Source organism: Benincasa hispida, chromosome 3, assembly GCF_009727055.1.
Source record: "Benincasa hispida cultivar B227 chromosome 3, ASM972705v1, whole genome shotgun sequence".
In the NCBI taxonomy this organism is placed as follows: Eukaryota; Viridiplantae; Streptophyta; class Magnoliopsida; order Cucurbitales; family Cucurbitaceae; genus Benincasa; species Benincasa hispida.
In genome coordinates, this window is record NC_052351.1 from 11,348,034 (window position 1) to 11,365,882 (window position 17,849).

The window sequence follows — 17,849 nt, forward strand, 5'->3', positions numbered from 1 at the left end:
CTTAAGAGAGCAATCTATCTACTTACCTTTACTTTGGGGAAGGAGTAAACTCCATCTTGTGAAGTCGAGTACCTAGCTCTCAAATCAAAAGAATCCACAAAAGTGGTAGATTTGAGTCGGCGCTCTGGTCACTCGTACCCATGCAAATCAAAGAACCGCCCACAATGGCAGGAGTTCCCAACTCACTCAGGATTGAGGTCATGTTACCTATGGTTATCCTAGTGAAGTGAAATCTCTGTCATGAACGGAGTTATATGACAAGACGTTAACACTTCGAGGTCAGGTCTTATATAAACTCTTTGTATAAGAAGGCCCCGCTCACATGTCCCCTACATGAATGATCAGGATCAGATCATCTATGACAAGTCACAACACTTGTAATTATTCCACAAAGCGGGTCGCGTTCATAGTGTTACCAGGATAAGGTTTCCCTCCTATATCCATATACTACAGACCATTTTGGTTATCACTTAAGACATGATCCACTTGTATGTCAATACATACATTCTTAAGTTATATAAAGACAACCAGGGATATTAAGTTTTATTGGTTTGTGGTAAAATAAAAACATCTAAATGTGCAAAGTCAAGAAGTGAAGTAAATATTATAATTGTAGGACATGCAAATTGCCACCAATTTTTTAATGAAGAAGCTTGTTTTGTAATTGATGTTTGTAATGAAGAAGCTGAAGGAAATCAGACATGAGGATTTCCATGAGCAGTGGAATGATCGTTCCAAATTCTATTCGATATTGAATATACATAATAACAATACAAAAAATGGAAACTAACAGGTCATATACAATATGAAATTACAACATGCTTACATATGAGATCAAGGGATAAAGTATCATACCTTTGAAGACTCATTCTTCAAACTCCCTCGATCACGAACACTCGTTTAGTCTCCAAAACAGAAATACATGAACGCTCGAACACAACGACCGCAACACAGCATATCAACAGCAACCACCGCACGAACAACGCGAACACACAACGAACGGCCTTCAAAACCTCGAACTCAGTCGAGTTGAGTGAGAACACCACCACAATGGTTACCTTGGTATTCTTGATGTGAGAATCCAGAAGTGTGGGCTATGTATTGACTTGGTTAGAAGAAGAGACCGAAGGAACAACAATCATGTAGACGATTGAGCAAGTGGGAGATGAGAAGTGTCTATCGTATAGACGAATTCTCAATCGTGTCGAAGAAGGTAGCCTATCATATAGATAATGCATTGCGATCGTTTAACTACAACCAGCTGAGTGAACTATCATATAGAAACACTCCATGATCGTCTAGTCTCTCTTTGAGCTATCGTTTAGTGAAACTATTTCACTTGATTGTCTTTCCATGAGTTTCTTTCTAAATTAGGCAACTCTTCTAAATTTAGGAAAACAATTTTCCATTTAATTCACGATTACCATAAAACCACCAATAACCTCCCACTCAATTGGTTATTAGAGAAAAAGAGATAATTATCCAATAATTAATATTATTATGAAGATATATGATAACTAACTTACCATATTATATTTATAACCTATAGTTTTAATATTTCATCTCATGAAATATATAAACCATAGTTCTTTTTCTATTTTATGGTACTTAATGTAAATCACATTTACATTAATCCTCCACTTGATGTATCTCATATATCACATCGATTATTATCATATATAATCGAATTTTCTCTCGTCAATTTGAAAATTTCAAATCAATACAAGAAATGATTCTCAACTTGAATCCATTGAGCTACCAAGGGGACCTTATGAACCTGTAGCTTGAAGCTCTAACGGTACGCGAATCACTGACTAAACTCTTGAGTCAGGGATCCACCATCCGTTAACTGCCGGGAACTTCATTAAAGACCGACAACTGCACTCTTCTTACTACAGATACATTTTGTGTCCATATCAACCAATCAACAGTGCGATAACCTTCACAGATCGCTCGTAAGTACAGCTGGGCCAATTTATTGTTATGTCTCTTTAGTTACATCTAACTCTTTAAGTACCACTGATCTCTCTAATGAACATAAGTCATAGTTCTACTATGACTGAGTCTTCTCTTCCAAAGAGAAGTTGTGGTCATTGTGTTTAAGACTCGAAATCAGCCCTAAAGAGAGCAACCTATCTACTTGCTCCTACTTCAAGAAAGGAGTGAATTCCATCTTGTATAACTGAGTTCCTAGCTCCTAAATCAGATAAATCCAAAAAAGGTAGGCATGTTGAATTGGCAATCTAGCCACTCTCACCCATATTAATCAAAGGACCACCCTCAAAGGCAGGAGTTCTCAAAACACTCAAGATTAAGATCATTTCACCCATGGTTGTTTAGTTGAGTTGTAAGTTTCAAGTATCAATGACGTTATATAAAGAGACGGATCCTCTCATGGTCCGGTCTTATACAAACTCTTTGTATAGGGCACCCCCGCTCACATGTCTCCACATGAATGGTCAAGATCAACCATCTGTAGTAGTTCACAACACTTGTATACCTCTACAAAGCGGGTCGTATCCGTAGTGTCACCAGGATCAAGTATCCCTCCTTAATCCTTATACTACAGACCCTTTTAGGTTATCACTTAAGGCATGATTCACTTGTATATCTCATATACATGTTTAAGTTTACATAAAATAACCATGGAGCTTTGTTTATTGGATATGAGTAAATGCAAAATAAAATAACTCTTATTTTTTCATAACAATGTGTACAATTTACAAACTACGAGACTCCGGGAGAATTACGACACCAATCTCAACAAAAGCTTGTTTTGTAATTGATGTTTGTCATTAATTTATCAATGATAGTGAGACGGCTGATGTTTTTCACCAAGTTATCCATTAGATTGTAGTTGTTGCTTGTTGTCATCAATTTATCTATTAGATAGTGAGACAATTTGTTATTGATGTTTGTCATAAATATATCAGAGACCTTGTTACTAATGTTTTGTCAGTGGAACAGACTTTGTTGTTGATATATCTATTCTTTAGTCAATATGATGCTTCACAATATGATGCTTTTGTTTATGAAGCTTTTGTTTTCCGTTAGCCACAGGAATTGAAAGAAATGATATCAAGCTATCTGTAATAGCTTCTGTCAGCAAGTAATACAATGAATTTAAAATCATCAAACAAAGAAATAACTATACTAAAAGATAAGCATTTTTGTATAAAATCCATCAATGATAGATTCTATCACTGATAGCATGTCTATTACTGATACTATACTATCAATGATAGAAGTTGTGCAGCCGTGTTTAAAGTTTGAACAACCCAACAACCTGTTGAAGAACACTAAAATAAATTGAAAGTTGCAACTATATCAATCACATTTCTGAAGGATTCATATTGATTCCAAAATAATTTCCAATCTAACTATCACTGATCTTGTAAAATAACAATCTAATTTCCAAAAGCATAACAATCATTGTCTAATTATCACAGAAGCCTATCTATTGTCAAAAAAAAAAAAAAAAAAAAAAAAAAAGAAAGAAAGAAAGAAAGAAGCAACCATCATTGTCAAGCAAAAGTCTATCTATTGTCAATAAACAAGTCTATCTGTTGTCAATCAAAGTTGTGATATTTTGAGATCAAAACTTGAAGTGTCGTCATTCCACCTTGGAGAATGCCTTGTAGCTTTGCTTGGAGACACCTTGGTAGACACATTTGGAGATACCTTCTTTTTGTCTTGTTTTTGTTTTTTGCGTTTTCCAAAATTTTCTTGGTTGGTTTTGCTTGCCTTTTTCGTCTCTTGTTGTCCTCCATATTTTCGACCACAACCTTTAGTCGATATTTTTTTGGACTCTTTTTAAGAGTCTTTTCAATAACCTGAAATCATTGAATCAAATATAACATGACATCTATCAATATGCTATCAGTATCAGTCAAGTAAATAAAGCTTCCTATTATTTATACAATGACTGATAACAAACTATCAGTGATAGCGTGTTATCGCTGATAGTTGATTATCAATGTTTTCAGATATTATTAATAGCATGCTAATCTTATACTTAAAAACATCACTCAATCAATACTTACCTTCTTTTTTGTCATATCTTCTTTATCTACATTCTCTTCCTCTTCTTTATCTTTATCCTTTTTTTTCTTCTTGATCTTCCTCTTCATCTTCGAGATCTTTCTCTTCATCTTGCAATTGTTTTTGCTGTTCATTCTCTTGAACACCCTTTTCTTGAGTCTCCTTGCCCTTAGTAGTTTCAACTTCAGCCTACATGCATATATCATTTATGTTATTGTACTTCTTTACAGAAAAAGACAATCACAAATTTTACCTCTAAAACTTCCAAACTTGCATCTAAAAGCTCCAAACTAGAAGATGGTGCTTTGTTCTTCTCAAGAGATTCTTGAGATTGCTTTTCACCATCTTCTTCTTTTTATGGAAGTTTATCACTGACAACTTCTTTTATGTGGCTCAATATATCAAGAATCTCCTTGTGCTTTTCATTGATGTCCTTCTTAATATCTTCTTGTCCTCTTTTTAATTCATCAATTTCTTCTTATAATGATGTAATTTTTCTCCCAGTTGACATTTGTTTTCCTTCTTTTTCTTTTTCAATATCCATCTCCCTTGTTTCCAGCTCCACAAAATAGTCGTAATAGTTTGATTGTAATTCTTGTTCAGTTGGAACCAATAAAACAACGGTAAACTAAAAGTTTAATAAAGATGTTAGTGATACAACATGTTTATAGAAATAATCAGTGATTTTAAGCTATCACTGATTGCTTCTATCTATAATAATATGCTATCAATGATATAAGATATCACAATAGTTTGAAATGAGTGATAGAAGCTATCACTGATAACTTAAAATCAGTGGTATCTTCTATGTCATAAAAGCTTAAACATCAATTATAGTTTCTATCATTTGATAACGTGCTAATAATATATATAAATAAAGGAAATAACAGTGATAAAAGACTTACACCAATGGCTTTGAAAATATTGTTGTTGATGAGGTCCATCGCTTTTTATTTTTCGTGCAAATCCAATAGTGGGGTTGGATAATCTTGATATAATTTCAAAAGTCCAGTATACTTGGAGGAAAATGGAGATGACTTATTAATAATAGCCTTCTTAAAAAACTCTATAGTTAGTTCAAAGGAAACCCTGCCCCATGGATAAGATCTAAGCTTTTCATCATCATCCAACATTTTTAGATGCTTCCAACTTACTTTGTTATGTCTTTGTGTAGGAATTAGAAAGCTTTCTAGAAAATATAAGTGTGCAAGTTTAACCTTTATATGAATAGGTATATTGACATAAGAACCTAACAAATTAAAAGTAGGTTGGAGCTCTCTCCTTATAATTTTCGTATTTATCTTGAAAAAGAAGTTCCTAATTGTGTTGTCCATCGATTCTTGTTCACTATAGATACCATCTATAGGGTAATCTCACAATTTAAACCTATTACTAAACAAAAATCCTTGAGACAGAATCCTGAAATATGTCCTTCTAAATTAAAGGTCAAGATATTTTGTTTGGTAGTTGTGCATTGCCTTCTATGAGTTGGTTGAGCACCCTTTTCATTTTCATATCTAAAAAGTGCCCAAAAAAACATTCCCTAAATAGTTGGAGTGATGGCTTATCTAATTTTTCTATGTTAGATAGGACTTCTAAACTTATGAAGGAGCTGACTTTCAACGGGTTTGTCCATTCATTTTCTGGAACAATTAATACATTTTCCTATATATATAACAACAACTTAAATATAAGAAAAAAAACAACCACAAATCTATATAAATTTATAAAATATTATTAGATTGTGGACCTTGATCTTCTTGTACTTTTTTCCAGATTTTGATCCTTCCAACGATTTTTTATTTCCTTTCTCCATTTATCCTAAAAACAAACATGTGGAACCATTACATTCATATCATTGATAGCAGCCTATTAAAGATATCATTTAAAGATACTATCAATTACATTCTCCTAATATTATACTCTAGTGATACTATCAGTGATAGATGCTATTAGTGATAGCAATAAAAAAAGTATCACTAATAGCAATAATAGTGATAGATACTATTCCTATAAATAAACAATCATCAAATCACAGTACAGGAAACATAGATAAATCCATCAACAAACTATCAATGAACTGTCAACATATTCACTGAAGCATCAATGATAACTTCTAACACTAATAAATAACTAAATTAGCATAATATTCACTGAAACATAAATAAATCACAATCAAACACAGTACAATAAACTTCACATAATTAGAAATCAAACACAGTCAACAATAAACTATCAACATATTCACCGAAAAATCAACAAATCACAATCAGCATATCAACAACTATAAACAAATATCACAAATAAACTTCACATAATCAACTTTTTTATGACTATCAGTCTATGATGACTACACTGTGACCAAAATGTATAATAAAACAGTGAATGAAATACCTAAAAAAGATGGATAATGCATGTAGCCCTAATTTGAAATAACTATTTATCTTCTTATATAAACTGTAAATGGAAGAAGAATGAAGCCCTACGTTTTCAAAGTTTTGTTATTAGTGATGAAGAGATGAAGAAAGGAAGAAGAAGAAATGAAGAAACGAAGAAGTGGAACGTACCTTTTGAAGTTTGGAGCGAAATTGAAGGGGAAGAAGACGACACTGTTGGAGCAAAAGAAGATGAAGAGTTAGAAGTGTTTTCCCCAATTATAGAGCTCGAAAGAAGGTGGACCAAACCGTGCTTTTCAAAATGGGCCATGTCCATTTTTGTCTTTTCCTTTTTCTGGGCTTAAATTTTTAATATAAAAAATCTATATTTGCAATTACTTTTATCTTTTTATATAAACTCTAATATTTATTATAAAATAATTATTTATGCAACTCCCCCTAAATCTTTATATCATAATGTATCATATATATTATATTATATCTCGTAATTATATCCTATATAATCAATTCCCTTTATTAATTTGAACAATTCAAATTAATTCAATTCTCACTTATCCCAAATGAGCTAACGAGGGAATTTTATGGACCTATAGGTTGATGTTACTCGATTAATTAATCAAACTCTTTGGTTAAATCAATCAACTTCCATTAATTATCGGTCACTCCATTAAATACTAACAACTGCATTCTTTGCACTACAAATATATTTTAGTGTCCATTGGATATAACCAATCAACAGTACATCGACCGTTCACAAATTGCTTGTAAGTACAGCAAAACCAAAATTATCATTTTGTCCCTGTAGTTACATCTAACTCCTTAAGTACCACTGACCCCTCTAATGAACAATAAATTATAGTTCAACTACAACGTAACCCCTCTTGGGCTAGAAGAGGGTGTGGCGCCGCCACATTATTCAAGTCTTGGAATTAGCCCTTAAGGGAGCGATTTCTCTACTTTCTCTAACTATAAAGAATGAATGAATTTCTTCTTGAGTCCCAGTTCCCTAATCAAACAAATCCTCAAAATGGTCATATTGAGTCTGTGAAACTAGCCACTCTCACCCATGTAAATCAAAGGACCACTTTCATAGGCAAGAATTCACAACTCATTCAGGATTCAAGTCAAGTCGCCTATGGTCATCCTGGTGAAATGTAAGTTAACAATGGTGTTATATAGAAGTACTATTCATTTCGTGGTCTGGTCTTATACAAACTCTTTGTAAAGAATACCCCTGCTCACATGTCTCCACATGAATGATCAAGATCATATTATTTGTAACACTTAACAACAATTATAATAACTATAAAACAGGTCCTATTTGTAGTGTCAGCAGGATAAAGTACCCAACCTTATCCATCTATTACAGACCGTTTAGGTTATCACTTAAACATTATTTATCTGTATGTTTATACATACATGTTTAAGTTATACGAGATAACTTTGGATCTTAGTTTAATGGATCATTGCATAGGTTTCATAAAACTAATCAACCATTGATTCAACTAACATAAAATTACGAGGCTTTAGGGCATATATTCCAACTGAGGTTGGCCAATGTACTTTCTAGATTAAATTAGGAAAAAAAAAAGTGACTCATAGGTTTGAATAGTATTTACTATTCAAACCCGTGGGTAAAGATGTAAGAAGCCAAGGCTTCCTAAATCTTTGCCCCAAACAAGGATTGGGCTTAGAATGTCTAATCCATCTAATTCCAAAACTCTGACGAATATCATAGGTCAATTTTCTCTATAAATATATCATTATAACTTTATATGAGATAACTTGAATCATACTTTCAAATTCTCTAGCTTCCACGCTCTTTTACTTAAGCATCAGAGCTTGTATGTGGAAATACCATATTAGTGTGTAGGTTTCCTCTTTTGTAAGCTAAATTTTCCTCTCCTCTAAAAAATTTAGAACGGATGTCACATCAGATAAAATAATGAAATTATCATATAAATAGTAAAACAGAAATTATCGAGCAGAGGTTTATTAACAAAAGAATTAAAAAAAAAAAAAAAAGAAGTATATGATTATAAAATGGAGCATAAATTATTGAAGTAAATAGGTGATATAAGTTTGAAAGAAAGTTGTTGAAGTAGATTGCTTGGCGTAAGAAAGTGATATTGCAATTTGCATACTTTGAGGTGAAGAAAGCTGTGATTTTTTTGGTTTGTTATATAAAAAACTTAATTGGAGCCCGCCACGACCACAATTTTATTGAGTGGAAAAGGACATATAAATAAAGAAAAATAAAATAAAAATTGGACCCCGCCAGCACGGCAGTGGGATTTTCATATCCTTAGGCAATGCCAATGAGTCCATTCAATCCATTATCCAGAAATGCATCCACACGCCTTCCCATCATCATATATTCAATACAACTTTTTTTATTCTCATCCCTTGAGGTGAAGGGACCTCAAGCAAATATGCTTAAATTTAGGGTCAAATTTTGATCATTCTAATTTTGAGAAAAGTACAAAAAAAAATGGGGGCAATCAGATATATGCAAATTAACTCAAAATTATAGCAAATCTAATCTAAACTAGATATATTTGCAAATATGATACAATTATAACTCCATCAAAACTAATGTATGTGAAAAATCTAAAATGTGGATCAACGTATCTTTATGTCGTAAGTCTAATAGTGATACACATGTACTAATTTAGTTCATTTTGATCCTTATACTTTAAAAATATTTATTTTAATCCTTGTATTTTTAATTTTGGTTCATTCTAGTTTTTTATATTTTTAAAAAGTTGTCGTTTTGGTTCCTTAATTTTTACTTTTCAAAGATCAAAATGAACTAAAATTGAGAGTACAATGACTAAAATGAACATTTTTAAAGTATAAGGTGATTGAAGAAGAAGAGAAGATTGCTACTATTATTATTGTTGTTGTTTTTCTTAACTTTTTGTTCCTACCATTCAACTACACACATACTTTCCCAAATTCTCAATGCTCGATTTGAGATGTGAACTCAATAAATGAAAATATATATAATTTTCTACGTATTCTAATGCCCTTAATGTAGACAAATTCTATTATTTATATAATTTGTTGGAATAAATAGTAGTGACCTTTCGTATAGAGTTGCATTGTTTTATGAATGCTGTCCTTTTGAAAATAACCAACTTGAAGAAGAAACACGACTATTCGAATGACCACGAATAGTCTATAAATATTCCTCTTCTTCAAATTGTCTTTTAGAACTTTTTCATAATCACTTTTATCCTATTAAAACTTTCTCCCTTCTTATAAAGTCATTGAAGTTTGGTTTATTTCCACAAAGTATAATTCGTTGGATCTTGTGGATGAGGTGTGCTTCCATAAGAAAGTTAATCCATTCTATCTTAGGAGACAATTACTCAAGAAACTCAGACACTTGAGTGAATAAAATTGTCTTAAGGAGACAACGTGAAGTCGTTGGACTCAAATTCTCTTCAGTATACCAGGATTTATATTTTCTAATTTTTTATGATATTACTACAATTTTCTACTTTTTGTTTTCTGTTTTGTTTCAATTTTTTTCTCACTTTATCTCATTCTATAGACTTTGTAGACAATCGTTTCGTTATTATTGTGTAATGCAAATTTCCCGTTTGGGTTTTTTTTTTTTTTTTTTTAAAATAGTGGCTTACAGAACAATGCATACTAAAGAACAAAACCAAGCATCTATTATTAAAAACAAAAATTGGCACATATATTTTGGCATAAGTTCACTATTTGACATATATGCAATGGATTATTATTTGATGTTCGGCACTAATTTTGTGTTCATACAATTATATGTATGAGAATAGTGATTTAAGCAATGAGTATTGCACTCTTTTTGTTATTATTTTTTCATTGACTTATTTTGGTATGTTTTTACTATTATGCATCATAATGAATATCAAACACAATGTTCTCTTGTGACATTTTAAGTTTTATGCATGATGTGTATAATGTGCACGTAAATTATGCAGAATTGCATAATGCAATATTTCAAGGTATAAACAAAATGTTTACATGTTATCTTAAGTTTCAAGCATGATGAATAATGTCTCCAAGTTTATTTTATTGTTTTATCGATTTTATTTTGTGAGAAATTGTTTACTAAAGTTCTTCACTTTTTTTTTTCTTACAAATCTATTGTGATCGGTCTCACATAAATATCATCAATGATACAAAATTGTTGTATCATATTTTGGTGGAAATCATTGAGGAAAATTATGAGAAATTTAACTACACGATTACAAATGATGACATGCAGAAATTTCATTCTCCTCTACAACTTGGAATATGGCAATTTTTTTAAAAATGCTATTGTAATGTTGAAGGCAAAGCAAACAAAGAAAAGTTGCTTGTACTCGAGGCATAGAAACATGCAAAATAGTTGTGCATGAACTACAATTTGAACAGACTAAATAACACACTATATAATATTTATAATGATGGATTTGGTGAAAATCATTGGCAATCATTAGAGAAAAATAATATATGTAAGACAAAAAATGTCATAATAATGATATTTATGGTTAAAAATTTTCTGATCTATAAAATGATTGATTCCAAAACCGTGATAAGACTTATCCGGTAAATATGTCTCGCCGTTTGAAGGTCAATTATGTTTTGTATAGAATTTTATATACGAAAACATAGAAAATTCCTTGGGATTTATGAAAAAGTTGAAAACCTTTTGAAAGTTTTATTTTATTGTGGGGATATTAGGAAAAAGTTACTATTCCCCATTGATAATCCAAGTTTTAGAATATTGGATAATAATTTAAAAAGAGGTTCGGACATGTTTGAGTTGGCTACAAAATGTTTACATAGTATTCCTAAAGTAAATACAACCTATACCTCTTTAGTGAATAATAATATGTCTCGACATATATGACAAAGACATAATATAATTAGACAACTGCTTTCTAGTGAAATTATCACAATTGACTTTGTAAGGTCAAAAGATAATATTGCGGATCCACTTGTAAAAGGCCTAACTAGATAGTTGTTGAAAGTTCATCAAGAAAAATGAGATTAAAGCCATTAATTTTAAAAAGTTAACTAGAGAGACAACCCAACCTAGTTAACTGGAGATCCCAAGATCTAGGTTCAACGGGCAAACCGACCTCTGGATAATTTAGTGAGCACTGCGTTGAATTTTTTTTCTTACCCATTCTAAGGATGATGAGACACTGCAAGGTAGTTTTAGGGTAAGCATTGTGCTTTTAGTGATTTCTATAAGTTGTTAAATAATTATTATTTATGAAAAGAGCATATATGATGTTCTTTATAGGAATCACCTATGTGAGTGTGAAGGGGCCGTTTCTATGAGAATTTTAAGGCGATTTCTCTAAAACACTCATGAGACCATGCGGTATTCAAGGTCAAAATTAACACAATTATGAGAACAAACTTTGTTATAATGAGAAACTGTGTGACCTCCATTGCCTTAGTTTACTTTAGAATGGCTAACAATTCAAGGCATCAAGTACACTGATCAGCTAAGTAAACTCAATTGATGTTTACTAGGGAAAGTTCAAAGTGTTTATTACTTATCTCAATGCAGATTCTTTAATGGGAAATACCAAACGTTTTTTTTTTCTTTCTTTTATCTTGAATTGCCAACTTACAGGGGGGATTGTTAGAATAAATGGTAGTGACCTTTCGTATAGAATGACATTGTTTTATGAATGAATATGTTCTTTTGAAAATAACAAACTTGAGGTAGAGATACGACCATTCGAATAGGCACGAATAGTCTAAATATGTCTCTTCTTCAAATTACCTTTTAGAACTTTTTCATAATCACTTTTATCCTATTAAAACTTTCTCCCTTTTTATAAAGTTGTTAAAGTATGGTTTATTTTCATAAAGTATAGTTTATTGGATCTTGTGAATGAAGTCTGTTATATCATGTGAAACAATTACTCAAGAAACTCCGGTACTAAAGTGAGTAAAATTGTCTTAAAGGAGACAACGGAAAGTCGTTGGGCTCAGATTCTCTTCAATATACCAGATTCTATATTTTCTGATTTTTATGATATTACTAACCATACAACATAATTAACAACTCTACGATATACTTTAACTCTCATATTTTTGTAAGAACCACACAACAAAACAAACACTACAAAATAACATCCTTTTCCTCTATTACAAACAAAGAAAACCAGTCAGACCAAGGTGATTGAAGAAGAAAAGAAGATTGCTATTCCAATGGGCTGGTTTCATGGATACAAAAAATATTGTTCATTAGTCCAATTAGTCAGTTTTATCAAAATATTGTCCACTATAATACATAAGTATTCTTGTATTTTTTCCCCTAAAAAAGAATACTTTTAAGTTTAACTTATATTCCTTTATGACAAATCGATTTCTTTCTTATAAACATTTTCTTCTCTGTAATGTACTTTTTAGGAACATTTATCATTGCATTTTGTATAATTCTTTTTAATAAAGATCCACTTTCTGTTACTTCAGTTTTCACAATTGTATGAGAGTGATGTATTTTGGTGTACATTATTTTTCCTCATTCACATAAGATGTATTCTTTTTCCTCTCCATACATTTTGCTTCACTTTAAATCCAAAACCCAATAGTTTTTTTTTTTTTTTTTTTTTTTTTTTTTTGGTTGCTGATAAACCCAATTGCTTTTCATATATACTTATGGATGAAATTTAAAGCTGAAACCTACCAAAGAAAAAAATAAATTAATTAAAATTAAGTTTTCTTAAAATTAAATCAAATAAGAATGTTAAAAGAAAAAAAAAGAAAAAAAAAGAAAAAAAGAAAAATTGTGCGCAGCTTCCGGTGCAATTCTCAAGAAATGTTGAGTTGACTAAAACTAGCTTTTAAGTCAAGGGACAAACAGGGAGAGTACTGGTTGGCCACATTACTGAGCAATTTTTTGCCCAATCTTTGGGTTTTTGTTTTCTTTCAGACTTTGAATTTTCATCCCTCTTTCGTCTCACAAAAACCAAATTTCTTGAATACCCTTTTTCGTGTTCTTGTTCTTCTGAGCTTCTAAAATCCCTTTTTCCCGGAGCGTCAGATTTGTTCTTTAACATTCCCAGAAATCCAATCCCCATTTGGGTCTTTTTTTTACTGAAAATATCCCTCTCCGCATTGACACTTACTGATTAGATTATGGGTTGCTGTAGCAGCACGCAAAAGCCTCCATCATCAGGAATTAATGGGTTTGATTCAGCGACAGGGATTGCAACCAGAGGTCCATATCAATCTTACCAACCTCAGTCCACTGTACCAACTCCTCACAAGGTATCAGCCCCTCAAACCCAAATCCCATCTAATAGAAATCAGCCTCAGCCACCACCAACGGGGGAGCATCTGCCGTCAGTTTCTGCTTTCCCAAAGCCTGCGGTTGCTACTCCTAGAACAGCCCAAAATTACCCAGAAACCATTTTGGGTAGGCCTTATGATGATATTAAAAAGTACTATACTCTTGGAAAAGAATTGGGTAGAGGTCAATTTGGTATTACCTATTTGTGTACTGAGAATTCCACTGGCCAAACTTATGCTTGCAAATCTATACTCAAACGGAAACTTATTAGTAAGAATGACAAGGATGATATGAAGAGGGAAATTCTGATTCTGCAGCATCTTTCTGGACAGCCAAACATTGTTGAGTTCAAAGGTGCTTATGAGGATAGATATTCGGTTCATTTGGTGATGGAACTTTGTGCTGGTGGGGAGCTTTTTGATAGGATTATTGCCAAGGGTCAATACTCTGAGAAGGCTGCTGCTGAAATTTGTCGTGCTATTGTGAATGTTGTTCAAATATGCCATTTTATGGGGGTTATGCACCGTGATCTGAAGCCTGAAAATTTCTTGTTGGCTAGCAAGAAAGAGGGAGCAATGCTAAAAGCTACTGATTTTGGACTGTCTGTTTTCATTGAAGAAGGTTCATCTTTTTGTTTTCTTTTACCCTCTTGGATTGATGTAGTTTCTGAACTAAAAGCTAACTTTTTCTACTTGCTTAGAATCCATAAGTACGCTTTCATATCTGGAATATATACTCCAAATGGATTCAGTTGATGCAATTGAATTCACACGTTAAGTAGTGAAATTATTCCGATGCCATTATGGCTCAAGTGGTCTCCATGTGATATGAGAATTTTGATTATCACTACATTTCAGCAATTTGTACCTTTCATAGGGCATGCTTCAAAAGTTAAAAGGTTATCAATCTGCCGTGCATTTTAGGTAATTTGATCATCATGTGTCCCTTTCTCCCTGACCCTGGGGCAAACCAGAGATCAGAAAATGATGATTAATATAGATAATGGTGATTTAGATTGGGATTGTGTCTACTATTTTGTAGAATTTGGCTGATACTTTGGGCATAGATGTATGGCCTGTCAAAATCAATGATTTGGCATCTCTTAATGGAACCAGTTTGTAAATTTCATTCTATTCTTGCCCATTTTCTATCACTCTTTTTTATTGTGTATGTGAATGAGCTTCTATTAATATCCTACTCTCTTATGCCACTTGAAGAAATGAAAACTCTATGATAACTTAGTGATGATCCATGTGCTAAACTGCTAATGAATGTGTTTTGTAACTAATCTCAGGTAAAGTGTACCGTGACATAGTTGGCAGTGCTTACTATGTTGCTCCTGAAGTGTTGAGGCGAAATTATGGGAAGGAAATTGATGTTTGGAGTGCAGGAGTTATTTTGTACATCCTTCTCAGTGGTGTGCCTCCATTCTGGGCAGGTAAAGTTTGCCACAATAATTTTTTTTTTAAAAAAAAAATTCACATTCTATTATATTATAGTTTCAGTTTGTAAAACTGCGAAAGGAAAATGTGTTCATTTGCCTTTATAAATTTAAAATGGCAGAAAATGAGAAAGGAATATTTGATGCCATACTGCAAGGAGATATTGATTTTGCTAGTGCACCATGGCCAACAATATCTGAAAGCGCTAAAGATCTTGTGAGGAAAATGCTGACACAGGATCCGAGGAAGAGAATTACTCCTGCTCAAGTTCTAGGTATCAACCAATCCTTATGTATGTGTGTATTAGAAAAATTTTCGGTTTCACATTTGGCACTCTTGGTTTTCTACAATGCTGATGCCAGAAAATATACTTCTGTTATATGTCGAAGTTTCTTTTTTTTTCTTAATTTGTGTCCTATTTGGCCTATTATTATTTACAAACAGGAAGAGGGGACCAAAGTGATTGCCATTTTTCTCTTTGCAGTCTTCCATAGTTATCACATTCGGAATTTGGGAATTTTGTATCTTTTAATTATCTAGGCTAATGATATTAGTTGTGTGGGGGCTGACACCTGAAGTTTTCATCTAGAACATCCATGGATCATAGAAGGTGGAGAAGCATCAGACAAACCAATAGACAACGCAGTTCTGTCTAGAATGAAGCAATTCAGGGCAATGAATAAGCTTAAGAAGCTTGCTTTGAAGGTAATTTATAAACTGTTATCAGGCTCCCGTTTATTGTTTGATAATATCTATCTTAGTTGCAGAAGAAATGTAATGTTGTCTTGCTTTCTAGGATCTGCGTGAACAAAAGGTCAATTCCTTCAATAGAATACAATTGATGTACACCACACTGCATTTCTTTTGTGCATATTGAGAACATTAAGATATTTGATGTATATGTTCCGTCTCTATGGGCTAAGGACACCATTCCTGAGCACATTTGATAATGACGATGTTACTTTAGTGGGTTTAAATATTGACCACACTTCAAGTAAATACTCTAAACAAATTAAGGGTCTGTATGGAGTGATTACTAAGTCCTTAAAAATGTGTTTTGAAGTAACAATAAATATTTTAAGTAGTTAGAAAGTCATTCCAAACAGACTTTGTTGCTTCCCTTTTCATTTAAGTGTATCGAAATGTTTGTTCAACTTGTAAAGTTTTTGTAACCACCTATCGAAATCTCCATTGGCATTAGAAGGAGGCCTTGTTCTTTGCCTCTATGTGAACTTTTTGTCGTTCATACAATGTTTCTTTTCTATTTTCCTTCTTCTCAATTCTTATATTTGAGCCCCTCTTATACATCGAGCCCCTCTTATATACATCGTAGGTCATTGCGGAAAACTTATCTGAAGAAGAAATCAAAGGCCTTAAAGCTATGTTTGCAAACATAGATACTGACAATAGTGGCACAATCACCTATGAAGAGTTGAAGACAGGTTTAGCTCGGCTTGGTTCACGGCTCTCAGAGGCTGAAGTGAAACAACTAATGGAAGCTGTAAGTAAATACTTTCCCCCAATGCTGTTAATTGGTTTTTGCTTAAGAACTCTCTGATAGCAAGGTGCAAACTTTTCAGGCTGATGTGGATGGAAATGGATCGATCGATTACATTGAGTTTATCTCTGCAACCATGCATAGGCACAGACTAGAGAGAGATGAACACTTACACAAAGCTTTTCAGTTTTTTGACAAGGATAGTAGTGGGTAAGTCAGGAACTTCCTGATCCTAACTTGATCCAAATCTGTAATTCAAGTTCATGCAAGAAAATAACGTTGAAGAACTTCAATAATTTGCAATGACCTGTAATATATATGCCTTCACATGACTGAGCTTTACTATTGGTTGTGATAATAGTTTCATTACAAAAGATGAACTGGAAACTGCTATGAAGGATTATGGCATGGGTGATGAAGCCAGCATCAGGGAAATTATCTCTGAGGTTGACACAGATAATGTAAGTTGTTCATGTTTTAAAATTTCAAGCTCCTTAATCAAAGGCCAAAAATAAGCTTTTCTTGTGGGTATATTGATTTTCAACTCACTATTTTTTGCTTGGCATAGGATGGTAGAATCAACTACCAGGAGTTCTGCGCAATGATGAGAAGTGGAACAACACAACCAGGAAAACTCTTAATTTCTTAGAAGCAAATTCAAACTTCAAAGCGGTGTGTATATGTGAATGAGTTGCCAACAGATTCGACTCTGCCGGGATCGATCTGACTGATTGCCAGGCTCTTAAATTCAGACATCAAAAACTTGTCAATTTTTTCCCTTTTTCCTTTGCTGCCTTGGCTTGAGATTAGTACTTCCCTGAGAAATAGAGGTGAGTATTGTGTATATGTAGCCTGTCTTTTTGTCTTTCAGCTGTTACCTAACCGAAGAATCTTGCAACAGCAAGCTAATAGTTTTCATTCCTGTCATTTTTCAGTTCTGTTTGATTGTTAAACTATTGTTTAGAAGAAATTGATATCTGTTTGACATAAAATTAAAAAGAACTGCTTGATCTGATCAACTACTTGATACATTCTTGAAGAGTAGTTTCAACAGAAACATTAGAATCAAATCCACTTATGTTTTTCAACTGAAGGAAGATAATTGAATGGACTTGATTCTTTCCCAATGGATGTCTTGTTCGTTTACTCAGGTTAATAATTCATAGGTCAATATCTTA

General features: G+C 32.7%; 2 protein-coding genes across 2 annotated transcripts; one reads left to right on the forward strand and one right to left on the reverse strand.

Annotated features, from left to right (window-relative positions):
- Window positions 1–3,406: 3,406 nt before the first annotated feature.
- On the reverse strand, window positions 3,407–6,641 carry LOC120074535. The gene is made up of 4 exons (XM_039027689.1): window positions 6,609–6,641; window positions 5,792–5,862; window positions 4,044–4,230; window positions 3,407–3,833 (listed from the first exon to the last, which is right to left on the reverse strand). The coding sequence occupies exons 3-4, from the start codon at window positions 4,173–4,175 to the stop codon at window positions 3,570–3,572; spliced, it is 396 nt and encodes a 131-aa protein (XP_038883617.1). The 5' UTR covers window positions 4,176–4,230; window positions 5,792–5,862; window positions 6,609–6,641; the 3' UTR covers window positions 3,407–3,569.
- A 6,592-nt stretch (window positions 6,642–13,233) lies between these two features.
- LOC120073299 (calcium-dependent protein kinase 2-like) lies at window positions 13,234–17,690 on the forward strand. The gene is made up of 8 exons (XM_039026051.1): window positions 13,234–14,352; window positions 15,026–15,169; window positions 15,295–15,447; window positions 15,763–15,878; window positions 16,507–16,674; window positions 16,754–16,881; window positions 17,033–17,132; window positions 17,240–17,690. Exons 1-8 carry the CDS (start codon window positions 13,578–13,580, stop codon window positions 17,318–17,320), a joined length of 1,665 nt encoding a protein of 554 aa, XP_038881979.1. The 5' UTR covers window positions 13,234–13,577; the 3' UTR covers window positions 17,321–17,690.
- Window positions 17,691–17,849: the final 159 nt, after the last annotated feature.